This window comes from Natrix helvetica, assembly GCF_964273705.1.
Source record: "Natrix helvetica genome assembly, chromosome: 11".
Taxonomy (NCBI): domain Eukaryota; kingdom Metazoa; phylum Chordata; class Lepidosauria; order Squamata; family Natricidae; genus Natrix; species Natrix helvetica.
Genome location: NC_138562.1, coordinates 11,519,832 through 11,547,159, shown reverse-complemented (window position 1 = coordinate 11,547,159; position 27,328 = coordinate 11,519,832). Strand labels below are relative to the sequence as shown.

At 43.5% G+C, this 27,328-nt stretch overlaps 1 protein-coding gene across 3 annotated transcripts in view; it reads right to left on the bottom strand.

Annotated features, from left to right (window-relative positions):
• The window catches only part of DACH2 (dachshund family transcription factor 2), a 269,698-nt gene that overhangs the window by 37,092 nt on the left and 205,278 nt on the right, over positions 1-27,328 (bottom strand). For all 3 annotated transcript variants that reach the window (XM_081964105.1, XM_081964106.1, XM_081964107.1), the window contains 4 exons: positions 23,801-23,956; positions 20,260-20,432; positions 8,084-8,219; positions 5,978-6,058 (listed from right to left, as the gene is read on the bottom strand). In XM_081964105.1, coding sequence (XP_081820231.1) covers positions 5,978-6,058; positions 8,084-8,219; positions 20,260-20,432; positions 23,801-23,956 — 546 coding nt within the window. The remainder of the gene's footprint in view (positions 1-5,977; positions 6,059-8,083; positions 8,220-20,259; positions 20,433-23,800; positions 23,957-27,328) is intronic.

Here is a 27,328-nt window from a genome sequence, read left to right as displayed (position 1 = left end):
TCCGTAGGCTTTCCACGAGCCTCTGGGAGGGTGAAAACTGCCTCCTCTGGGCTCCGTAGGCCTTCCAGGAGGCCTGTTTTTTCCCCTCCCGGAGCCTCCGCATAGGCCCTGCATGTAACTTGCACCCAAAACGGGCTGCGTGGAGTCTCCTGGGAAGGGAGGGACAGTGTGGGCGGGGCCAGCCAGAGGTGGGATTTGGAGGTTCTCCGAACCAGCCAGAACGTTAGCTACGGGTTCTCCCGAGCCATAGCAGCCCACTCCTGGTTATGGCCAGCCAGCCTAGCAGTGAGAGAAACCAATGTCAATTAAAACGAGGAGGGGAGGAAGAGATCACGAGCCGTTTCCCCTTCTTGCTCCCCCCCTCTCCCCCTTTGCTCTGTGCCCCTTTTTGTGAAATATATTGAATGCCTTTTACTCAATAACAATAGTTAGGCAATAAAAAGATGAGTGAGCAAAAACACAGTATATCATCGTTTTGTTCGTGACTTCAGCCCAATGGCAAATGAAAGGCATCCAGAATCAATTCCAAGAAGCTAATAAATTTTACCAATGAAAGCGGGGAAAATATAAACTTTTGCAACCTCATCACCCGGCTGATTTGTAAGCAAAGCGGGCTCTCTGCTCTATGTCACCTACACTTTTACGTCCAAGTGGGTAATATAACATTTCTTAACACCGCTGATATTCGTGGGGGCGGGGGGTGGAGTGGCTAACGCATTTATATCTTCTTTCTGGAAATGTATGTCCAACTAATATTACGGTAAAAATAAAAATGTTTCACCTGCTGGAAAACAACTGTGCCGATTGCTATCAGTCATTCCTCTAAGGAAGGATGGCAGGGAGGCAGGTTTTCCTTCAAGGACACCTAAGAATTATTATTTTTTTAGATCTTTACCAGATCTTTGGAACGGCTGTTAAAAAGAGACGGCGATGAGGGGCTCGAGAAACTTGCTCAAAATTATGCATTTGCAAATTGGGAGGTCCTCGTACTCTCGATGATCTGGTTGGAGGGTCTCTTGGATACAAATGCTACCTTCTGACGTTTTGGGAAGTTTGCCCTTTATTTCTTGATCTGCAGCAAGTATATTTGTTACACTACCCAGCCGTTGGCTGATCTTTTAGACTCTAGAAAGAATGAGCTGAAAGGAAGGGACCTTGAAGGTCCTCTAGTTCATCCCCCTGTTCATGCAGGAGAACCTATACTATTTCAGATAAGTGATTGTCTAAGGTAAAGGTTAAGGTTCCCCTCGCACATACAGTCATTCCCTACTCTAGGAGTTGGTGCTCATTTCTACTATACAACCGGTAGTAAAAATCACAGGTTTCAGCCGCCCACCCTCCTGGTTCTATGCTGTTCTATTTAGGCATGTATTCAAGCCGTGCACATGTGTGCAAGCCACGTGCGCAATCAAAGCGCATGCACGGAAGGCCGAGTGTGCTCACATTTGTGAATTGGTAGGGAAAGTAAATGAATGCCACCACTGTACTATATAGGTAACGATAAAGGTTCCCTCTCGCACATAACTGCTAGTCGTTTCAGGCTCTAGGGGGCGGTGCTCATCTCCGTTTCAAAGCCGAAGAGCCAGCGCTGTCCAAAGATGTCGCCGTGGTCATGTGGTCGGCATGACTGAATGCCGAAGGCACACAGAACGCTGTTCCCTTCCCACCAAAGGTGGTTCCTATTTTTCTACTTGCATTTTTTTACCTGCTTTCGAACTGCTAGGTTGGCAGAAGCTGGGACAAGTCACGGGAGCTCACTCCGTTACGCGGTGTTAGAGATTCGAACCGCTGACCTTTCTGATCAACAAGCTCAGCATCTTAGCCACTGAGCCACCATGTCCCTGGCGAAAACTGTTTACTCATTATTAAATTCTTAGGGATAGCAGAGTCGCTTCTATATGTTGATCCTTTAGGTCTTTTTTATTTTAAGAAAAGCTCTTTTATCACCGATATGATTCAACCTTATGCTCAACATTCTCCCATTGTACGATGAGGGATAAATATTTTAATAACAACAACAAAAACAAAGGAAGAAACAAAACAACATTTACTGCAAAGCTTTGTAACCTTAAAGGCTAGCTGGATTTTTATCAACACCACATTCTGGTTGGAACAAAACCTTGGAATATCTGCTTTCCCTTTTCCATCTGCTAGTCCCTAGGGCTTAGCCTGTTGCATAGGGACTCTGTTGCTCCTCTTTGCTTGCCTTGTGATAAACAAAAGACATATGCTAATATATTTGTCCGTGATGGCTGATTCGTCTTGGACAATCTGCTGTGCGCAAGCACATGAAACAGCACATGGCGTCCAGCATCAATAGGAAAGTTTAAAAAAGAAACAAGAAAAGGGAAAGCAATTACATTCCCAAGCCAAAAACACTGGTCTCTTCTTATCTTGACTCATTAATTTTCATTCCCCGCTCAAAAAATAAAAATAAAAAATAAAAATAATAGAACCGATTGGTCTGAAAGAGTGTTATTCATTCCCCTCTCCCCCTCCCACCTTCCCAAAAATGATTTCCAAAGTTTTTTGGGGTTTTATTTTTTTGGGGAACAGATGCTAGGGACGGTTGAAAGTAAAATTAAACACGGCAATATTGCGCAAAATAAAACCTTTGAAAGGAAAACACGCCCGGCGGGAAGAAAGTTGGTGCAAGCCAAATATTTTGAATGGAAGGAAGACATATTTCCAAAAATTAGCATATGGTAGCACCCCCCCCCCCCAATCTAATGATAAGTAATATCCAAATTCAATCTGGCCTTTAATTTAAAAAATATTTTGTGTTTCCACAAACATATTCTTATCTTTCGATCATAAAATAAACTAACTAGGGGTGTGTGCATGGAGATTCTCAGTCATCTAGGTTTTGCTAGTAATCCCAAAGGTGCTTTTTTAAAAGGCTTTATTTTTCCTTGAAGAGGTTTCGCTTCTCATCCAAGAAGCTTCTTCAGTTATGACTGAACTGAAGAACTGAATAAGCTTCATGGAAGGAAAGTGAAAAAACAAGGAAAAAGGAAAAACAAAGTCCAGTTTCCTTTTGAAAAAAACATCTTTGGTACTAATTAGAGCAGGGGTCGGCAGCCACAAAGGTCCTAACCGGAAGCCCCCCGTTAATTCTGAAGCCAACCGGAAGTCCGGTTCCCGCACCATAGAGTTTCCTCCTAGCGCAGCGTCCTTTTTCCTCTACCTGTCCTAACTGAAAGCCTTGTCAATTGTGGAACCGACCGACAACAGGGAGAGGGATGAAAGAGCCACATGTTGCTAATCCCTGAAATAGGGGGAGGGGAATCAGTCACAATCCTCCTCTCTAAAAACCAGTCGACCCCGCATCTGTTTCACACAATTAACAACCCCCCCCCTCCCCAAAGGCTCTCTGGTATTTCAAGTTTTCAAATCAACGTGGTTTGTTTCCTTATTCTACCCCTCCCTTTTCACCTTGTGGAAAGAGAACAAAGAATTTCCCAAGGAAGAATGGCAGAGAAATACACCTGTGTGTAAAAATCCCATGATCTGTAACTTCTCCAGCTTCCCAGGTCAACAGTGGGTCGTGAGCTTTTTGTAGTCATTAAGTGGGAGGTTAAAGTCAGGCGTGCAAATTCAAATTCAGAAGATTGATTGCTCACGCCTATTCACACGAGTCTAGTCAACTAAGGCTAAGCATTAAATGGGCTCTAGGTAAGGGTTAATGGAATTCAAGAGGGGACGTAACAATTTTGGGCTGAGGCCTCTCTTGACTCCGCTCCCAGCTCCTGCCTCTTCTCCTACTGTTCTCCTTTCTGAGCTTCTTTTTCCGTTATGTAGTTGTGGGCTCCTCCACCCCTTATCTGATCATCCCCTAAGCAGCATCTCTTCCCCTGTTTCATGAAGATCATTCCCACATACCAGATGTCAAGAAGCCTTGGGTATAGTCCTATGTAGGGAAAGCAACATTTTCAAAGGATTTGCACAGCCCAAAGCAATCCTGCAAAACAGTGAAATTCTCACTTTTTCAGTCTTGCCCTGAAGCGGAGAGTTGCTGTGAAACTCTGTGGGAAGAGAGTTCTTTTACATGCCTGTGGCCAAAATCACATCCTCCACATATATTGCGTCTTGCAGAAAGATCTACCACTGCTCTACCACAGGGTTCTTTCCATGGACGATGTCTTGTGACTCTCTTCCAGGGCAAGCTTGGTAAATTATTTGGAGAGGTAGCCTTTCGTCCTGTCCCCCCCCACCTCAGCCTGCCACTGGAACATGCTTTCAATAGTTAGCTCGATCTCACAAAAACTCCAAGTTACAGCAAAGCTGGCAGTTTTATGGCTCAGAATGCTATAAATCATTTTCAAAATCATGATGATATTAACGGAAACCAGATGTGAAAACATATGTTTACCATGCCTCTGTAAATTGCTGACTTGCCATACTTAATAAACATTGATACTTTTGTGTTAACTACATATCCCCCTCAATAATGAATTCCTGAATCCTTGATGATGATAGTATCATCTTCATCATCACCAACATTAGTATTGGCCTTGATAAAGATAAAACTGGCAGGGTTTGTTTTCTTCCTTAATGGTTTTATGATTTCAAGCCGCCTTAGAAACAAAGCAGGAGAAGGGCTAAAATGCATGTAATAAATCAATAAAATGCCGGCAATTGAATTAAAATTCAAAAATGCAAGAGGCGAGCTATAATGAATGCAAATGCATTAATACAATTAGTTCATTTACATTCACGCGAAACACAATTCATGGCAAGTGTAAAATACAAGGAATGCAAACACAAAGAAGTTGAACAACTTACTGAAGCCGCGACCCCGACGGGATCACTCTTTAAGTATTTCTGAACTGACAGATGACTGGATAAGATGGCGTGTGAATTTATTTTTGCCAGAATGATTAGCGCTGTTATTCTGTAGACTTAATCTGAATCAGCAAAACTAGATGTCACAGAAAAGTCTGAGATAGATTCAAGAATGCAACTGCCTGCCAACTATACCAGAGTTATAATCAAGTATGCATGACTTAAACCATCCTTAAAGGTAAAGGTTCCCCTCGCACATATGTGCTAGTCGTTCTTGACTCTACGGGGCAGTGTTCATCTCCGTTTCAAAGCCGAAGAACCAGCACTGTCTGAAGACATCTCTGTGGTCATGTGGCTGGCATGACTAAACTGCAAAGGCGCACGGAACGCTGTTACCTTCCCACCAAAGGTGGTCCCTATTTTTCTACTTGCATTTTTTACATGCTTTTGAACTGCTAGGTTGGCAGAAGATAGGACAACTAACGGGAGCTCACTCCGTTACTCAGCACTAGGGATTCAAACAGTTGAACTGCTGACCGTCTGATCAACAAGCTCAACATCTTAGCCACTGAGCCACCGTGTCCCTAAACCATCCTTAAGATGTATAAAAACATCTTAAGTGTGGGGATTTTTTACCCGTTGTATTATAGACTACAAACCAATTTGCTATCATTTTTTTTGAAAGGTTCAATGGGGCTTTCTCACCGAATCTACAGAAGTCAAGTAGCTTCAGGAAAACCAGGATTAAATTCTGATTCTGTGATCCAACCAACAAATAAGTTACTGCCCACAGTTATTTGGGATTCAGGTGGCCTCTAAGACTTATTCATAAACAAACAGTGAAGGAAACTGAGTGAAAGAACCAAGTTTTTGAGCACTTAGTGAGTAACAAACAGGATTTTGCCCATCCAATAAAATGCTACCAGATATGGGACCATAAAGTGGGAACTTTGAGAGAGTGAGATTACCCTTTTGTAGAAGAGGGGTGTGTGTCTCTTGCTGCTCCACCCCCCCCCCAGTTAAATGGCAAAATACTGGAGGTGAATGCAAATATCACCCACTCCAAACCATTTTCCAAATTAGAGCATGCTATAATCTATACAATCCTTCTAATTCCAACATACAGCTATAGAGCAGCAAAACAAAAAAAAGTCTAAAAATCATTTTGATATGAGAAAAAAAATGGTGTTACCTTTCTCCTTTGAGAGTCTTTTGGGGTTGGGTCCAGATTCTTGATCTATTGCTTCTCCGTCTCTAATATTTGATAACAGACCTAAAAGAAAATTGAAGGTGCGCGGGGAAGGGAGAGAAATAAGTATCAAATTAGATAGATAGATAGATAGATAGATAGATAGATAGATAGATAGATAGATAGATAGATAGAGATGGTAGATATGATAGATGGTAGATATGATAGATAGATGATAGATAGATAGATAGATAGATAGATAGATAGATAGATAGATAGATAGATAGATAGATAGATAGATACAGATGGTAGATATGATAGATGGTAGATATGATAGATAGAAGATAGATAGATAGATGATAGATAGATAGATAGATAGATAGATAGATAGATAGATAGATAGATAATGGTAGATATGATAGATGGTAGATAAGATAGATAGATAGATAGATAGATAGATAGATAGATAGATGATTGATAGATAGATAGATGATAGATAGATAGATAGACAGATAGACAGATAGACAGACAGACAGACAGACAGACAGACAGACAGACAGATGGATAGTTGCTGGTGGAATCTGACAGCAATGAATACTATGGGACTGCCCTGGAGGCTGAGGAAGACTCTGGGGGGTGTTCGGAGTCAGAGCAGGGACTAGAGAGGCCTGTTGGCCACCAGGTGGCATCTGAGTCAGGGAGCAGTGAGGAGGAACAGAGGGAGGTTGTCTCTGACGTGTGTATGTAGAGCTGCGAGTAGGAGGGAGCAGCTTTGGAAAAAGGCTCTCAGAAGGAAATAGGAACAGGTGGCTACTGATTGGCCCCTCCCGGAGAGCTTATAGGTGGGGCGACGGGAGGGAAATTTTACAGGAAACAACATTTTACTGATCCAGCTGTAGAGAAAGATTGGGAGAATTTTGTGAGTTCAAGCCTTGTTTCATAGAGATAGCTTTCTGGGCTCCCAGCCAAGGGGTTGCAAGTATAATACCATCATGACTTTCGGAGATATTTATGTCTTTGCTGATTAGAATGTGGCATCGTTTATCCTTAACGTATTCTAAGTTATTTAAACCCAATTTTGACTACAAATCTAAGCAATCAATTATGGACACTGATTTGCTGGCATTTAAATATTTCAAAATATCTGGGTCAAATAGGGCCAAACAGTCTCCATTCCATCCTTCTCCACCATTTCCATCATTCTATAATTTGGGGAGAGAAAGTAGCTAATTTCATTAAGAGATCCATTTCAAGCTTAAGATGCTTGCAAATCTTTTGAAAGAGACCATTTTGAATTCAAAACTTCAATGGGACATTGCGTGAAATTTCATTCTCCAAAAACAAAGATGGGTAAGTCTTACAAAGCACTATTAAAATCTAAAACTTAACAGATCCCTAACCTAAGAACTGAACTAAAACATCAGCATTAAAAAGGCCAGGAAAATAAATATTTTCATCCTCTCCTAAGCAGGGATAGGATTCAAAATTTTTAGCAACTGCTTCTCTGCCTGGTTACTGGGTGGCTGCACCATGGCAGAGGTGTGTGTGTGAGCTTTTCACCCCTCCCAGGAGTCTCCATGTGGCCCATTTTAGATGCCAAATAAGTGCAGAACCCGCATAGAGGCTCTGTGAGGACGAAAACGGCCTCCCCCGGGCTCTGGAACCTCTCTGGAGGCCAGAAATTTCTGGGAGGCATTCCTGGACTTCTGGGAGACCCGTTTTTCACCCGCACCAGTCCTGCACTTGCCTGGCATCCAAAACGGGCCACGAGGAGATTCCTGGGAGGAGCGGAGTGGGATGGGCGGGGCCAGCCAGTCCTTGCAACTACCGGTTCGACAAACCAGATGTAAAATTAGCACCCGGTTCACCCGAATTGGTCCGAACCACCTCAATCCCACCCCTTTTCCTAAGTCATAATGGATGGTTTCACTTTGATGGACAATTTATTGCACAACATAGTCTCCAACATATACATAGGTTTGTTTCATTTCTCTTCCTTTCCCCCTCCCTGCCTATAACAATTTTCAGATATTTACTGCCCACAGGATTTCCTGCCTCCCATTTTCCACAGGGTTGTCCCTAAATTCAAAACCATGAAACAGTACAAACCAATTCTATCTGGTGTGTTGTCGATTTGGGATGGAGAACTTGAAACACTGCTGCTCTGGTGTGAAGAGGCGTGGCTCCCAGGTCGCTGGCCCTCTTCTACAGATGGAGCAGGCGAAGGGCTGTCTTGGATCCTTTCCTTTAAAGAAAGGAAGAAGATTGGTTCAAGCAATTAATTGTGTTTCTTTCGGGATTCCATTCGAAGGTGATCCAAATGAATCTCTATATTGACTTCCCAAATGAAACTGAAAAGTGGAACAGAATCGGACACCTTCATATCAGTTTATATAATAATAATGATAATGATAATAATACAGTTGGAAGGGACCTTGGAGGTCTTCTAGTCCAACCCCCTTCTCAAGCAAGAGACCCTGTAGCATTTCCGAGAAAATCTCTATTTGAGAACCTCCAGTGATTGAAAAACAGCCCCGCTGTCTGCAAGGAATATAAATCCTTCAGTTCCCCACCATCCAGTCAGAGCTGAAGAAGCTTCTTGGATGAGAAGTGAAACGTCTTCAAAGAAAAAACATAAAGTCCAGCTGCCTCTTTTTTTTAAAAAAAGCACCTTTGGGACAATCATAATCTGGGTGACTAAGAATCTCCATAGATCTCCAGTGATGGAGCACCCAGACCTTCTGGAGGCAAAGTTTTCCATTGATTGACTGTTCCAATCAGGAAACTTCTCCTTAGTTCTAGGTTGCTTCTCTCCTTGATTAGTTTGAGCAGGTTGGACCCTTTCATGTGTTCCTCCCGAAATCAAATTCAGAAGTTTGAATGGGATCAAGGTAATTTGGATGCCCAAAGGGAAATGATCTGATTTTATGAAAAACAAAATCACATTGGATCGATACTTTCAATCGAGAGGAACTGCACCCCTCCAAGCACCCAAAAGTCATCACTGCCAATCAACCGGAATGATCAGGCCACCTTCAGAACATGCTATGTTATCTTGTGATCCCAGAATAATCATCCACCAGAGTGGCCTTGGCAGAAAATCCAAAAAAGAAATGAGGGAAGACACAAGGAGAAGAAGATGAGGTACAAGGAGGGCCTGTAACCCTCCCTAACCTTGACACCCCTTCATGCAAGGGAACATTCTTCGTTGAGAAGAGACAGAAACTCATCTAAGGCTAAGTGAATGTCAGGGCTCCAAGGAATACATCAAAACAGTGGTGGCATTCAAATAATTTAACAACCGGTTCTCTGCCCTAATGACCAGATGGGTAGGCGTGGCTCGGTGGTCACGTGACCGTGTGGGCGTGGCCAACTCAATGTCACTCAGGTTGATGGGCGCTTCGCCTTAGCTGTGACAATGTCATAAGGGTTAACCGGAGAGGCAGTTTCTGTAAGCAGAGCAATAAAGATGAGGCTAGAAGCAACACCAGAAGGTTTCCTTCCTGCCTTCCTTACAGGATTAGCCCTGTAAAGTGGGAAAAAAAACAAAAGGAGATTTCTTCCAACAACCGGTTCTCCAAACTGCTTAGAAAGTTAACAACCGGTTCTCCTGAATGGGTGCGAACTGGCTGAATCCCACCACTGATCGAAAATAAAGAGAACTCTGAGGCAGGCATTTTCCTCAATTTATTGGGATGTATCATATTGGCACAAACCTGGTGAAAACCGGCTGTAAATTTCCCGCTGATTTTCACCAAAGTGAAAGTTCTGTCCCTTTCCCAGAGTCATTGGTCACAAGGCCCAATCAGGACACAGTCCAGTTGTTAGATGATCCTAGTCTCCTCCTTCCTCACACCTGCAAGGATGTCCTGGGTTCCCAGGGGAAAGAATTTTATTTTGGCTACAGCACCCCCAACTATCTCTACTTCCCCCCTCCCTTCCCCTCAGCTCCAGTCCATGTCAGCACTGAAGCAGCAAGAGAGAAAATGACAATGTGCCACCATCGGTCCGAGCTAAGCATAGTACACAAATTTGTCTCCTCATAGTAGAATTCTCTATGCCACCAGGCTCGAAATTTTGGGCTTGGTCAATCTGGAATTGCGCCACCTTCGGTCTGATCTCAGCATAGTACACATAGGCCCAGGGTATCTGCGAGACCACCTACTGCCACCAGTAGCCTCCCACCGTCCAGTGCGATTCCACAGAGTTGGCCTCCTCAGGGTGCCGTCGGCCAGACAGTGTCAGCTCTGTGGGAGAGCCTTCCTTCTGGAATGAGCTGCCCCCGGAGCTTCGCATAAACCCCGACCTCCAGTCCTTCCGACACGCCCTAAAAAGTTGGCTTTTCCAGCAAGCCGGCCTGGCCTGTTAATTTTATCTAATTTTTAAAATGTTAGTGTTATATTCATTCGGTTTGTTTCTTGGGTTGTTTCTAATTTTCTTTTAAGTTTCGTAATATGTGTTTTTAATGCTGTACGCCACCCTGAGTCCTTTGGGAGAAGGGCGGCGTATAAATCCAATAAAACAAACAAAACAAACAAAATTGTCTGCTACTATGTCCCACCTGGTGCCGTCCGCTAGGCAGTGTCAGCGGGCGACACCTAGGAGTAGGTCCTTCTCTGTGATGGGCCCAACCCTCTGGAATGACCTCCCCCCCGACATTCGAACCACCACCGACCTCCGCTCCTTCCGTCAAAAGTTAAAGACTCACCTATTTCAATCAGCTGGCCTGGCACTCTCTTAGTTTTACCTCCCGGGGATTTATTTTAATTGGGTTTGGGTTTTTAATTGGGGATGTTTTTAAGGTTTTAGAATATATTTATTTCTTGTACAGCCTATCTCCTCCATCCAAATGTATTTAATTGTTTTATGATTGTATTTTTATCGGCATTGACTGTACACCGCCCCGAGTCCCTTTTTGGGAGAGGGGGCGGTCTAGAAATCCAAGAAATAAATAAAATAAATAAACCTGTCAACGACTACTTCAGCTTCAACCACAATAATGCAAACAATCGATACAAACTCAAGGTAAACCGCTCCAAACTCAATTGAAGAAGATACGACTTCAGCAACAGAGTGGTCAACGCCTGGAATGCTCTACCCAACTCCGTTGTTACATCCTCAACCCCTCACAGCTTCAACCTTGAACTGTCTACCGTGGATGTCACCCCATTCCTAAGAGGTCCGTAAAGGAGGCGTGCATAAGCGCACCAGCGTGCCTACCACCCCTGCCTTACTGTCCCCATTTATCTGCATTTACTTCCTTTGTTCATGTTTATGTTCATACCTATAATTGTTATCTTGTTCACGTTTGACAAATACATAAAATGAAAATGGCCTCAGTCAGGCCAACTTCAGGATTGACGGGAAGTTGAAAGTGAAGAGAAAGTGACTTGAAGTTATCTTCCCACAACTCTGCCAAAGATTTGTTCCCAATCTGCTCTGCCTCACCTTTTAGTGCATCAAAGACAACTTGACTTTGACCTCTCATTTCATCCAGAGCCATCTCTGGGTTCTGCTTTTAAGGCTACCTTGGAGTTCTGTACTTCAGAGCCAGCTTTTTCCAGGCCTCATATTTCAAGCAAAACCTTTTGAAGGTTGTGCAGAGAGTTTTTATGACAAGGGGCCTTTACCAAGAGGAGGCTGTGTGGTCTGTTCTAAATGAATTGTGCAGGAAACACTGCCTCAAATGTGTTTTTAATAGGATAGTTATTGGACATTCAATAGCAAGTGAACCTCAAAATCACAGATGCGTATGTATTATGCAGTGGATAATCCTCAACGGGGCTGCTTTCTTAACTAATTATCTCTTAGTTAATGAACATACAATAACTAATAAAACTTAAAAGGGAAGCCTTTAATTGCTCTACTGTTAGCCTACTAATTAAAAATATTTGTTAAGCTTAAGCAGATAGTAATTCTATTCTTGGCCTTGCAGGTTTGGTACACCTTGAGGGAGTTTTTGATTTAAAGCAGTTGGAAACAAACCTTTTTTCGTTTTTCAGGACATGGGTAGGGTATTACTGGAGACTTGAGAATTGTGTTGAGGAAAGAAGGAAGGAAGGAAGGAAGGAAGGAAGGAGAAAGGGAAGGAAAGGGAGGGAGGGAAGGAAGGAAGGAGAAAGGGAAGGAAAGAAGGGAGGGAGGGAAGGGGAAGGAAGGGAAAATGCCTGCCATTGGTCTGAGCGTAGGAGGAAGGAAGGAAGGAAGGAAGGAAGGAAGGAAGGAAGGAAGGAAGGAAGGAAGGAAGGAGAGCTATGTGTTCTAATGATGCACTTTGAATTAAACATAAGCTCAAGGACTTGATAGTGAATTCATGTAGGTAGATACATGATATACATGTATAACAAGTATCTTGGTTTTTTTTACTGTTTGTTAACATGCTAAGCCATTATAACACTTAGCACTTAGACATATGCTGCTGTCCAGTGCTTTCCAGCCCTCTCTAAGCAGTTTACAGAGTCAGCCTATTTGCCCCCAACAATCTGGGTCCTCATTTTACCGACCTCAGAAGGATGGAAGGCTGAGTCAACCTTGAGCCGGTGAGAGTCGAACTGCCAAAGTTGCTGGCAGCCGGCAGTCAGCAGAAACAGCCTGCAATACCGCATTCTAACCACTGCGCCTCATTATACTAACTGTTTTTTCCTGGTGGGGTGGGGTGTGAACCCAGCATTGTGGTTTGTAAGCAGTATTTATGGCTTAGACATCTGGCAACAGTGGTTGATTCAACAAATCTTGAAATCATGGCTTAGCCTCGTGGGGTACTGTCATTCAGATGTGCCGGCTACGGCAAGGTAATCCTGAGTGCCAAAATAAAACTCCTCTTCAGCATGGAAGACAGTTGTGGCTATCTATTCCGATAATGTATGCTAGTGGCCTCTTCTTTGCACATAAACAGATCCATTTTTCAACAGCGTAATCAGTCTGCTTCTATTAAGCTACTTAACAGCAATGAGTTGTGGTTCATTAGGTAGCTACTGTTGTGTCTCCGTCTAGTTAAAATTTCACAGCGAGTTAATCTATTTTATTACAAATGAGAACACATGCAATCATGTTCCTGGCATTTTCCAAACACAGGGTTAACAGTATTTGTAACAAATCAATGAGGACATTGCAATTGGAAAATGGCAGACCGGATAGGCGAAGCATCTTCACTTGCTGACGACTTCATTTTTTGTCTTTTGTGGATTTTACATCTCCCTGCCACTCTCTGTATATAGTTCAGCTCTCTTCTAAAAATTAGCTGTGGTTCCGGCTAACTCCAGATATATCAACTCAACTTCTGGGTAGCTGATAGCCATACATCTGTGTGTGCACACCCAAACATTAACATCCAAATATGTTAAAGGTAGAGTTTCCAACTCAGGTTAAGCCAGCTTTGCAAAGGTTGTATTGTTACTGGGGCAGGAGCAAAATATTTATGTGCTCTGAACAAAAACCACACTATCGATTTTCCTTGCTCCTAAAGGACTGAAGAGCGCTTAAAATGCCAATTATTGGTCCCCTATAGTCTGGTCATCCAGAGCTCCAACTGTCTGTATATGGACCTGACCACTAGCATAGATATTACATCATCTTGGACTCATTTTGTAAGTTAGCCCGTTTGAGGTATATTGATTTGAAAATTGTTTCCTTATGATGCACCATTTCATCTGAGGGTTACAAACAATCTAACAGGCATAAGAGTTTTAATATTTGCACCATTCAGGTGACCGTTATGACACAGATAGTGTGCAGGTAACCTTAACGACCTGCTAAAAGAATGTAAATGACCAGCTGTCTGCCAGGAATATACATCCTTCCATTCCCCACCATCCAGTCAGAGCTGAAGAAGCTTCTTGGATGAGAAGTAAAACGTCTTCTACGGAAAAAAAAAACCCCGAAAGTCCAGTTGCCTCTTGAAAAAGCACTTTTGGGACAAGAGTTTTAATAGTGTATAAATCAAACTGTAAGGAATCCCATCAAAAGACTCCTCTTCAGAAGAAAAAGCTCATGATGTTGGTATTCCTTTGGTATGAACAGGATAGCATCATTTGATTATGAGGATACTAGTTCCGAAGACATAGTAGAACAAATGACACCTCTGCTCTCTCAGAAGAATTGGTTATAGAATAGGATGCACCCCTTAAATATAAACACGTTGTCTTACATCAAGATGTGGTTGAATCTCTATAGCTGAGTGGAAATTGTTCAACTGTTGAAGTTCAGTCTTACTGACATGAACATTCTGGGGAGCTGTCCAAGGTGCTACTTTTTTGATGTGCATTAAACTGCTTTCCATAAAGTTGCTTAATAATGCACAGATCTTCAGATGTTTTTGGGCTAAAGGTAAAAGTAAATGTTCCCCTCGCACATGTGCTAGTTGTTCCCGACTCTAGGGGGCGGCGCTCATCTCTGTTTCAAAGCCGAAGAGCCACTGCTGTCCGAAGAAGTCTCCGGGGTCATGTGGCCGGCATGACTCAACACCGAAGGCGCACGGAATGCTGTTACCTTCCCACCAAAGTTAGTTTCTATTTTTCTACTTGCATTTCTACATGCTTTTGAACTGTTAGGTTGGCAAAAGCTGGGACAAGTAATGGGAGCTCACTCCGTTACACGACGCTAGGGATTCGAACCGCCGAACTGCCAAAATTTCTGATTGACAAGCTCAGCGTCTAAGCCACTTTTAAATCCCTGACTGTTATCTATACTGAATGGAAGGCTAGGTGTTTATGTTGATATTCTACATCATTTTGTTGTATCCGCTCTGAAGTCAGCAGCCTCCAACATTTTCGGCACCAGGAACCAGTTCCATGGGGAGGGACAAATTTCCATGGACCAGAAGGGACATGGTTTTGTATGCTGCCTGCATCCCATGAATGGGGCTTTGCTTGTTTGTGCGGAGCGGTTTCTGATATGCTGCGGCCCACTGCCAGTCCATGAGCCAGTGGTTGAGGCTCCATGCTCTTAACCAGCAAGTCTACTGAATAGGGCAGAACATAAATTCAATAAAGAGGGGTGTGATGGCTCAATGGTTAATCATGCTGAGCTTGTTAGCTGGAAAGCTGACAGCCCGGGTTCGAGACCCAAGTTCGAGATTCAAGTGAGCTCCCGTTCCTTTCCTCAGCTCCTGCCCAACTAGCAGTTCAAAAGCATGCAAATGCGAATAGATAAATAGGTACAAGGTAACAATATTCCGCATGCCTTGGCGTATAGCCATATTGGCCACATGACCATGAAAAATGTCTTCGGACATCACTGGCTCCCTTGCCCAAGAAACAGGGATGAGCATTGTACCCTACAGGTAGACATGACTGCGTAGGGAAACCTTCACCTTTATTAAATTCAATAAATACACTCAATGTGCTCCAGGTGTTTTGGAGTTCTGTTCTCAATTGCTTCACCCATTGGATCCAAAATATCCAAAACATTATGTTTTATTCAGAACTAGCCGATAGCCCGGCATTGTCCAGATATTTATTTATAGGGGGAAAATGTCCGGAACAAATCTAATTTCTAATGTTGGATTTTCTCTCTTACCAGAGGGAGCCCCCTTGCAGGAGTACTGTGAAGCCATTACCATGACAACTCCATTGCTCTGTAGAGTAGAAGCCATTTTACGGCAGTATAGTCGAAGCCATTTAAAGGCACAACAGGCTGCATCTTAACTGAACACACATCCCCAAGGGGTGTCTTAACCCCACAGTATTTGTTTCCAGAGAGTAAGCCATCTGTGTACCAAGTTTGGTGGAAATTGCTCAAGGCGTTCCAGTGTTACATTGGAACACACACACACACACACACACACACACACACACACGTATGTTTTCGTAGATTTTCACAGGTGTAGGTATGCTGGTCTTGTTGTATTCGGGTCATTTCCCATGTAAGATTGAGATCTTACCATGTAAGAATCTCAATCATACATGGGAAAAGACCATTAATCAACCCAGCCAATCTCACAGCAGATTCCCCACCCCCACCCCTGTGTATCTATGCACAGCTTTACCTAGTGTTGGCACAGTCGAATTGACCTTCGTCCTTCAGATGTGATATTTCATAGTATCGATCTCAAGCATCCATTGTAATTGTGACCTACTGGCTTGCCTTGTTTATTTTTATTTGCACTGCGGCTATAATTACTTGCCCAAATGTTCATCTATTAATGAGTTCCTAAAGGACTTAATGGCATTTCTCTGCTGAGAGGAATGTTTTTCAGTTCTTTCGGAACATTGGAAATTTTAGTCACACAGTTTGTTTCCAAACTTCTTTGCCATCAGACGGGCAGGCTGTGGGGCAGGGCATTAAATTCCTGATGGAAAAAAGGAAGAAGAAAACTACAGAAGAAATGTGCCAGTCCAAGATTTCGTCTGAAGGTCAAAACTTCTGATTTTTATGGGGAAAAAGAATGAGCGTGAAAAATATCTTAACACGTTTTTTTTACTTATCTCATGAACGAGATGGTCTCATGACTACGGTATCTCTTTAGTTCTTTTGGCCATCTCAAGATGGACTTCACAAAGGGAATTGAGAAGATATGATAGTACTTTTTAGCAAACTTCTAACCCAACGCTGAGAAGGGTGGCTAGAGAAACCAAATCAAATCATATCGATAAATAAATACTGTATATTTGCTCAATATTCACAGATCTAGCATTGCTCAAAATTCTTGGCTCGGTATTCACAAGCTTCGCCTAAGACTTTGTATTTAGTGGGTTCGAATCCCTAGCACGATGTAACGGAGTGAGTTCCCCTTACTTGTCCCAGCTTCTGCCAACCTAGCAGTTCGAAAGCACGTAAAAATGCAAGTAGAAAAATAGGAACCACCTTTGGTGGGAAGGTAACAGCGTTCCGTGCGCCTTTGGCATTCAGTCGTGCCGGCCACATGACCATAGAGACGTCTTCGGACAGCGCTAGCTCTTCGGCTTTGAAAGGGAGATGAGCACCACCCCCTAGAGTTGGGAACAACTACCACATATTTACAAAGGTAATACAATACAATAGTAGAGTTGGAAGGGACCTTGGAGGTCTTCTAGTCCAACCCCCTGCCTAGGCAGGAAACCCTATACCGTTTCAGACAGATGGCTATCCAACATCTTCTTAAAGACTTCCAGTGTTGGGGCATTCACAACTTCTGGAGGCAAGCTGTTCCACTGATTAATTGTTCTAACTGTCAGGAAATTTCTCCTCAGTTCTAAGTTGCTTCTTTTCTTAGTTTCCACCCATTGCTTCTTGTTCTAGAAGGGTAAAGGGGAAGCTTTACGTTTACCTTTTATGAAGCCAATGTCTTCAGAAATCCTTTTCTATTTTAAATTGACATTCAGCGGTGTAGGCAGAGGGAGGAATTATTGGTACATTTTCCCAAGATTTATTTAATCCGATCAGCAAAAATGGTTCCCATTATTTGCTAGATCTTGAACCGTGGAGGAGGCTAAAGACAAGACCATTTACACGTACAATATGCTGAACTACGGCCCATCCAGAGAGTCTTTTATAGAAATCGACACATATATCTTAGGTGTCTTGAAAAATTACCCTACTTTCAGCATCAATTAGTCTTTAATACCAGCTGTTCGCTTACTAATTTCCCTGCATTGTGACCATTTCTCACCAAGTTGTTAATTGCCACCTGCTCAAATAAACAACAACGACAACGAAACCAAGTTAACAGAACTTCAGACGAACCCGATATACAATCACAAACAAAATACAAGTGATTTGGAAAGGTGCTTCCTGATCATTACTTTATAATGTTCAGACTCTTACTGTGTTCCGAGAGAAATGGAACACCTCAGTCAGTCCATGAATATACAGAAAAATGTGGAAGGACTGGAATAAGCTATAGATCAGGAATGTCCAACCTTGTCAACTTTTAAGGTTTGTGGGTTTCAACTCCGGGAATTCCTAGCCAGTCATGGGAATTTCACTCAGGGGTGAAACTCGACCGGTTCTATTCAGTTCGGGTGAACTGGTAGCACCGGGAGGCTCCGCCCACCCACCTGAACATCAACACGTTCTGGTTTCCATGCTCCGCGCATGCACGGAAGATCCTGCGCATGCACGAAGGTGGAGCATGCGTGCACTCACATTTGCAAGCCAGTAGCGAAGGTAAGTTGACTTCACCCTTGGACACCCCTGACAGACAGACAGACAGACATTTCCTTAGATACTGCTGGTATGCAAATCCCATCAACCCTGACCATTGGCCAGGCTGAAGGGTGATGGGAACTATAGTCCAATAATACCTGCCTAGCTCTGAGTTGTCAGTCAATATTTATTGTGAAAAGACACTGACTGGCTGAAGAAGAAACTTTATTTCTTCATCTCTTCCAGATTCTGTCTCAGAAAATGGAAGTCAGGAAGGAAGTCAACTGCTCTGCAAACTTTCTGTTCTTCATTCACTTTAATTAAAACACAAACACAACACAACACCAATGCTGAAATGCAAAAGGGAGGTGTCTATTTCTTCAAGGAACTGTAGCATTTAAAGGTGGGCATAAAATAAACACCATTTCCTTATTTTTTGATGCCATGTCTGATTGATACAATGACATTCCCAGGGCTAACAGACATTCATGCTATTTCAAGTCTCCGTTAGACATATATTTGTGATGAAGTACAAGTGCTAATGGCTAAGCCAATAGCAAAAGGCTAACAGACAAATGAGCTAATAATATGAGCAGGTTATTGTCACAGAAAATGCATTGGCAAACAAATGGAGGGAAAAAATGGAAATATTATTTATGAAAACGATGGTATTGTATATCCCAGAAAGAACTCCTGAGTTTTTTTTTTAAAACGGGGTGGCGTTTAAACTTGTCATCTTAAACCTTGCAAAGATAAGACTTACCTCTTACCAAATTTCATAAAATACCAAAAAGGACTGGCAGTTTAGTTTATTGTTTATTGATCAGTCAAAAGAAAAAAAACATCCTGTCATTTCTAGAGGTCTGGAAGAGAGAAAGGTTCAACCTTGACTGATACCACTCACGTCATCTATTTAAAATAAAATTTAAAAAAACCCAGCTTTTCCCCAAAGTGGCCCATTTTTTTAACTGCTCCGTCCACTTTAGATTTTTTTGAAAAATAAACCCACCTGACATTTTGTTTAAAATTCTGATCCTGCAGATGAATCCCGGCAAACCGAGTTTTTCAAACAGCGAGAAAGTTTTTCTCAGCGGGACCGTAAATCCCCGAAGGCAGAGATTTATAACAGAATTTTTGACAGCATCCTTAACTACGGAAGTGGCGGTAGGAGCTGCTAATCGCATTAAGTTAAGATTATAGACGGGAAAGAAGACTTTGGAAACCTGGCTAGCGGTGCTCTGCTTAATTTATAGTGTTCTTGTCCAGGGGAAATCAAATTTCATAGTTGTGACATTTCTATCCACAGTTACTAAATGTTAACTTTGCTGAGCAGGCACCTTTGAGAGACAGGTGGTGGGATACTGCGGAGAGGAGATGGAGATAGACAGCTTCGTTCTGGATGGTGAATGTGATGGATGGGGTAGAGGACAACATCGTTTCATTCAAAGCGTTTCAGGGAGCCAAGATCTTCTGGTGGCAGAGAAGAAGCTCGTGAAAGCTTTACAGAAAGGGCTTCGGAAGACAAATGGCTGAACGAAGATATTCATGGAAAGGTTCTGCCCGAGTGCCATCAGACAAACCACTGATGCTCTGGTGGAGCCTGTGGAAATGCTTGGTTTGCATTCCTTTACTGCTGGTCTCAGGGACCGTCATCGTCACTTCCAAAATTGGCTGGGTCAGCCTTCCCCAACGTGAACATCCTTTATTAGGAGTGCCAGCAGCCCCAGCAAAGTCTCTCTCTCACACACAGCAGACTAACAAGTCCGTCCGTCCGTGAGATGAATAGTTGTCTGCCACATCTATTCATCTCCACCCCCTGCCTTTTATCCCCAAAACTAAGGTGGGGCTTCGATAGCAGCGGTGGCTCTTCTGTCCTGAGGTTCATCCCACAGATTTCCACTGCTCTCCTCTCCTCTGCCTTCTGTGCAGCCATGCATCAAGCACTGGACCGAACTGTTCCTCCTCTTCCCCATCAGCCACCTCCAGACCTGGGGGCTGTTGACTCTCCATCTGAGAGCTGACGACGGCCCAGGCTCCACCCCTGTCTCTCTCTCTCTCTCTCTCTCCCCCAGCTCCATTCCCTCTTCCCCATCAGACCTCTCAGGTTGCCTTGATGCTGAGCCTGACCCCTATGCCTCCTCATCTGATTCGGCTGCTGGAGGGGCCGGCAGCCGACAGGCCCTTACACCAACACTGAGAGAGATCTATGTTCAGAGCCTTACCTTTATTACGGACGCTCCAGCTCTTGAAAGCGGGCTATGCATCTGTGCTGCCGCAGCCATGTTGGCGATGGTATTGAGATGGTTCATTTGATTCATGGCCATCGCTACCGAAGCCGGAGGTAGGCCAACCGGAAGGAGAGGATGGGGCATCATCATAAACGGCAGGTCTATCCCTGAAACAGGAGAACAGCAGCCCGTAAATAATCTAAAAGCAGTGATTTCCTAGGGCTTTCACCCATAAAAGAGGGTGGAAGTTTAATGGAACGAGTCAATTAGGAACTATAATTAGCTTGAGATGTTTTCTATGTTTTGCAGGTGAAATTTAGCTTCAAGAATAAGAAGAACAAAAGATTTGCATTAACACATAGATTGTATTTTTTTTTTTTTTGGTTTAAAATAAAAACAGAAATAAACCTTAGGTGGTTACCCCCATATTGAAATTAGCTATACAATCGAAGGGCACCAGTCAATGAAGACACTTCTCTATCTACCAATCTACACCCAGAAAGAATTAATTCTGGTTTTTTTTTGCTAAACTATTCTGATGTTTAGAAATAGTGTAAATCGGCATCTTTCAAAAGACCTTTATGATTCAATTTTAAGATTGACGGCTGGGAAGACTTGACTTCTGACAATAATACAATAATACAATAGTAGAGTTGGAAGGGACCTTGGAGGTCTTCTAGTCCAACCCCCTGCCTAGGCAGGAAACCCTATACCATTTCAGGCAAATGGCTATCCAATATCTTCTTAAAGACTTCCAGTGTTGGGGCATTCACAACTTCTGGAGGCAAGCTGTTCCACTGATTAATTGCCCTCACTGTCAGGAAATTTCTCCTCAGTTCTAAGTTGCTTCTCTCCTTGATTAGTTTCCACCCATTGCTTCTTGTTCTACCCTCAGGTGCCTTGGAAAATAGTTTGACTCCCTCTTCTTTGTGGCAACCCCTGAGATATTGGAACAATGCTATCATGTCTCCCCTAGTCCTTCTTTCTCTTAAGCTAAACATACCCAGTTCCTGCAACCGTTCTTCATATGTTTTAGTCTCCAGTCCCCTAATCATCTTTGTTGCTCTTCTCTGCACTCTTTCTAGAGTCTCCACAAGCAAGCAAAGCCAATCGGGAAATGCCTGATTCCTTTTAAAGACCACATAACAACCGCAGCGATTACCTAACCAACCACAGCAAAAAGGACTCATTTAACGACGGCCTTGGTTAGTGGTGGAAAATTCTGCTCTCCATCGTGCTTATAAGTGAAGGACTGCTTATTTTGGGAAGACGATACGACACCAGAAGAGATGCTGGGAAAATCCTTATATTTACCTCTAGATTTATATTAACACACTACACCAAGAGCTATGATTGGTTTGGAAGGAATGGGTGTTGTGATACCCTCTTGTTTCACTCACTCCATCCAGAGCAACCTCAGCTGCTCAGGGCAGTCTTTGTCCGCTCATTAACTCTTCCCCTGCAGTCGCGTAATCTTTCCTTCTGCACGGTGGAGTTTTAGTGCTCCCAGACACCATCTGTCTGAACGGAGTTGCTCATCTCTTTACAATCCGATTGACATGCAAACAACATGCAAATGACAAAGAGAACGTAACAAGCCTTCCGTTGTTTTAAGGGACAATATCTCAAAGGTTTTACAAAGGGGAGTGGAGGGGGGGGCGGTCTGGGGAGGCGGAAAGGAAAGAGAAGAAAAGGCACCTGCCTTCTGCAAACCAGGGTAGAATTGTTTCTTATTCAATAATCACTCCAATCACCACCCGGAAGACAACTCAGAAGGGGGCACCACGGCTATATCAGCAACGACAGCAACGAAATGATATGCAGCAGGTTGGGCAGCAAAATAAAATATTTTTGTGGACTTCGCAGGGGACACCAATTGGTTTCTGCTGCGCGAGACCATACTGAAGAGTGCACCGAACAGTTACAAGGAAGTCTGTCTATATGTATGTATGCATGCATGTATGTATGCATGCATGCATGTATGTATGCATGCATGCATGGCACAGTGGTTAGAGTGCAGTATTGCAGTCTAACTCTGCCCACAGCCAGCAGTTCAATCCTGACGGGCTCAAAGGTGACTCAGCCTTCCATCCTTCCGAGGTGGGTAAAATGAGGACCCAGATTGTTTGGGGGCCATATGCAGTATTTCAGGCTAATTCTGCCAGCAGTTTGATCCTGACAGGCTCAAAGGTGACTCAGCCTTCCAGGTTGGTCAAATGAGGACTCAGATTGTTGTGGGCGAGATGCTGACTCTGTAACCCCTCAGAGAGGGTTGTAAAGCACTGTAAAGCGGTATATAAGTCTAAGTGCTATTGCCCTTCCTTCTTTCTTTCCTTTTCTCCCTCCCTCCCTTCCCAGTAATTAGAATGCAGTATTTCAGGCTAATTCTACCCACTGCCAGCAGTTCGATCCTGAACGGCTCAAGAGTGACTCAACCTTCCATCCTTCTAGGTTGGTCAAATGAGGACCCAGATTGTTGTGGGCAATAGGCTGACTCTGTAAACCGTTTAGAGAGGGCTGTAAAGCACTGTGAAGCGGTATATAAGTCCAAGTGCCATTGTTATTTGTTTATTTATTTATTTATTAAACTTAGATGCTGCCCATCTCACCTATGACGACTCTAGGCAGTTCGCGCTTGCTCAATAAAAACGCCGCGTAAAACATTAAAACATTTTTTTTTTAAAGAGCCACAATAAGAATAAAGTTAGCTTTTATAATGTGATGTGCCTGAAAGTTAAAATGGCACCGAAGAAAAGAAGCTTATGACCGTTTTCACACTTATGACCGTTGCAGCATCCCCTAGGTCATGTAATCCGAATTTGGACCCTTGGCAACTGGCTCATATTTATGACAGTTCAAAGCCTGCTTTGATGGAGCACCCACTTCTGAAGTCCTTCTACTGATCGATTGTTTCCACTGCCAGAAAGTTTCTCTTTGATTCTAGGTTAGATCCGTCTTTGAAAAGTTCCTATTAGCATATTGCACGCAAAAAAATCCCCCCACTACATCCCAAATGTAAATGCAGGGGGAGAAGAGAGAAGCTGAAGGAAGACGATCGAAAAACGGGATTGAAATGTTCTGGCTTTTAATGACCTCATTGTCCCACAGAAATTATGACATCACTGGGGAACTCCCTGTTGAACGCCAACATCTCAACGGTGCCATTAACGCAACATGCTTAACTGGTTCCCGAATTAACCAATTTGTTGGATTAGCACAAGGCATTAACCACCAAATAGTTCTGAAATAACCAAATGGGTTGCCTTAACAAAGCATGGTAAGCAAACCCCTTCCCCAAAGTTTAACATGAATCAGTGTTAACCAGGGTAAAGACAGCTACTAAGAAGTTACTCAAAGGATGCTCCAGGCAATCTTAGTAAATCCTGAGGTCAAAGTCACACTCCTCAAACCAGGTTCTAAACAAGAAATGGCAGCTAAAGAGGGTGTCTTCCCCCGCTTAACGGCAGGGCCGGACGGCCCCGGGGACATTTCTGAATCCACCAAGATGCTGGAATGTTTGTGTTTGCATACGTACTGTTTGTGAGCAGGTGGTTCTGCTGCAGAGGACTAAGTGGGTGAGTGCTCCCCAAATTGGCCTGCCCTGACAGTGCCGCGTGGCTAATCCCGTGATGAGATCCTGTTGGGATCGGCGACTGAAGCTTCTCTTTATCCCACGAGGATTCACTTCCACCTAAAAAACAACAACAGCACACGGTACATTAAGTGTTCGCCTCTTTTAAAGATAGCTTGTCAAACCTGCCACAACTTACACCTCTAGAAACATTTGTTTCATTTAATAACTTACACCTCTAAACAGCCCCATTTGTTGAGAAAGATATAGTTTATTGGAGATTAAGTGTATTGCAGTACTGCAAAGACAGAACTGAGAATCGCGTGCCAAAATCCCTAAGTTTAACTTTTCCCTCTGTTAGCTGTCTCTCATTGCCCACCCTTGTGTAACCAATCAAGTTCAGGCAAGATCTTTTCATAATGGTCAGCCCAAGTGTGGTTTGGTACGTGGCTCCCTCCTTATTCTAGCCAGGTAACCTTGAGGCAGCATCTCGAGGAGATACAGCATTTACTTTCGTAAAACACCCCTAAGACACCTCGGGGTTGGTGTTCTGTTAAGATACGGCCTGTTGTGCCATACTGTTGTACTGCCTTCTACTGTACAGTGCAGTGGAGTTGCCATGGTAATGGCTTAACAGTATTCCACAAGGGGGCTCCCTCTGGTAAGGGGGAAAATCCAACATTAGAAATTACGTTTGGTTTGGACATTTTCCACCTATAAATAAATACCCGGACAATGCCGGGTTAGCAGCTAGTAGTAGTAGTAGTAGTAGTAGTAACAACAACAACCACAACCACCGTAATGGGACATTCATCAACCCTTAGGAGTCAACACTGACCATTTTGGATATGTGGTCTACCTGGATTGGAACATGAGATATGGAAATCATTGATAAAATAAGGCAATTAACCAGAATAAATCAAAAATAAAAAATCATTAGAAATAACCTATACGAGGACAAAGTTCATTGAAAACTATTGTTTCAGACACTCTGAGACTACATTCTTCAACGAAGACAACGCTGCTGTTGGTAGGGCCTCGGAGACAATGATAACTCACAACGAGGTGCCATAGCCAAAGGGCCTCTTCATCACAAATCTACATAACCCACTGATTGCAATTATGGGATGTAGAGGAGAGGGCCTTTGGCAGGCCATAATTCCTGGACAGGTGTACACGTCGGCAACCTGATTAGGAAGTAAACAGGAAGAACCAGGGCTGGGCTGCTGGGGGAGAACCTCTAGCTAAGATTCTGTGCAGTTCTGAGAACCCCCAAATCCCACTCCTGGCTGGCTCCGCCCACCCCTCCCCTCCCAAGAATCCCCATGCAGCCCGTTTTGGATACAGGTAAGTACAGGGCCCGCACAGAGGGTCGGGGAGGGCAAAAAATGGACCTATCAGACGTCCAGGCGTTTCTGGCCTCCAGAGGGTCTCCGGAGCCTGGGGAGGCCGTTGTCCCCCTCCTGGAGACTTAAGGAAAGCCTTCGGATCCCAGGGAGGGCAACCCCCCCACTTCTGGGAGTTGAAGTCCAAGCATCTTGGAAAATTGCCAAGATTGAGAACTACTGGTTTAAAACCCTATGTTGTCCCCCGCCCTCCTCTATACATACAAATCAAATCACTTTTAGGAGATTGCTGTTTTCAGCAATGAATTTCTCTCTTCCCAGCCCTTCTACTCAATAAAATGACTCCATTATTTTGGGAACTGGTAAAAAGGAAGGTATGGTTGGCATAGCGTAGCTGGCTAGGGAATCCTGGGAACTGAAGTTCACACATCTTCAAATTGCCAAGGTTGAGATGTCCTGGTTTAAACCCTATCCCATTTTTAAAAAATTTTTTGCATATAAATCACATCAATCTTTGGAGATTTTTACTCCTAGGAATGCCTTTCTCTCTTTTTGCTCCTTCCATTATTTTGCAAAGTGGTAAAAGGAAGGTATGGTTGAGAGAGTCTGTCTGAATTATTGAGAAATGCCAGGGATTCATTAACTAGATTTCCAATTAGAATCCATAATATTTCATTGACATGTAAAGAGACAGTGGCGGTGGGGGGAGGGGAATGTATCTTAATTGAAGATAACAGCAAAGAAGCATTCTACATTCTTTAGGATGAACACTTGGCTAATAAATGTGATTCATGTTATCAAACAGTAAAATCCGAAAGATCAATGACGGAGCCCAAAAAAGGAAAATGCTCCATCATTTTTATGCTCGCAGCTGAGCTATGAATTATCTTTACTAGTGCAAATGTGTAATTTGCAAAAACGATGAGCTTTGCATAGGCAAAGAAAGATGAGTTTATGCCAAGTTAAATTATATCATATGTTCTAATATAATGTGGCGTAATTGCAGTGGAGTTCAATGGTACGGCTATATTTGTGTCAGCCAGGCCATCATAAATTCCACACATTTTACAAGGATGACCTCAAATCCATATTGACTGAAAGGGGGTGCAATTTAGACATTGTCTCTAGATACATCTACTAGAAATGACAGCATTCCAGAACGTAGAGCTGTAACAGGTCACGACGTACCAAGCAGCTCGGAAAAAGTCGAAGTTAATTTGCTTGGAAACTCGGGGTTTTTTAACAGTTTAATTCCCACCTATGTTTCCACATTTGGGTAGGGGGAGGGCTAACCTTCTCTCATTTCAATACAAAATACTCCCCAAATAAGAAAGACATCCTATGAGTGAGGAGGAAGAACAGTTGGGGCCTGTTCCAGATGTGCATACGTGCAGAGCTGTTAGGAGAGGAGAACAACTGAGGACAAGGAGTCGAATCGGGAAGCAAGGCATATGTGGACGCTGGGTTGCCCCTCCCTGGCAGGGGAATAAATAGAAGGAAAGGGGAATGGTGGTCGTAGGAGACGACAGTTCGGATTTCTGAAGATTTGGCTCATCGTGTTTCATGCAACAGAGACTGCTTGCCAGAACTTAATTTGCAGCCTTTTGGCCTGACCAAGGAACTGATAAGGTCCATTACTGCAGTTAATTCTTGTATACTGTACACCAGGGGTGTCAAACTGGATTTCTTTGAGGGCCGGATCAGCATTGTAGTTCTCCTCCGCAGGCCGGCCGGAGTAGGGTGTGTGTGTGTGACAGGATGGATGCCTTCTGTGGCACAGCCAAAACAGGGTGCAGGGGGGGGGGCAGAGTGCTGCTGGAGGCCATGGAGAGTGAAAACGAGGTATGGGGTGTGTGTGTGGATTTAAGTACCCTGTGGGCTGGATTCAGGCCACAGGCCTTGAGTTTGGCACCTTTGCTGTATACTCTCATATGGAAAGCCAATTTAGTCTCGTGGTTTAAGGCACCAGTTTAGAAAGTGGGAGACTTTGAGTTTTAGTCTTGCTTTAGCCATGAAATCTGGTTGGGCCAGGCACCCTGTCTCAGCCCAACCTACCTCACAGGGTTGTTGTTCTGGGAATAACAGGAGCAGGAAGATGGGTTAGATATGTAAAAATAATCAAGGCGGGATGCAAACGAACAAATAT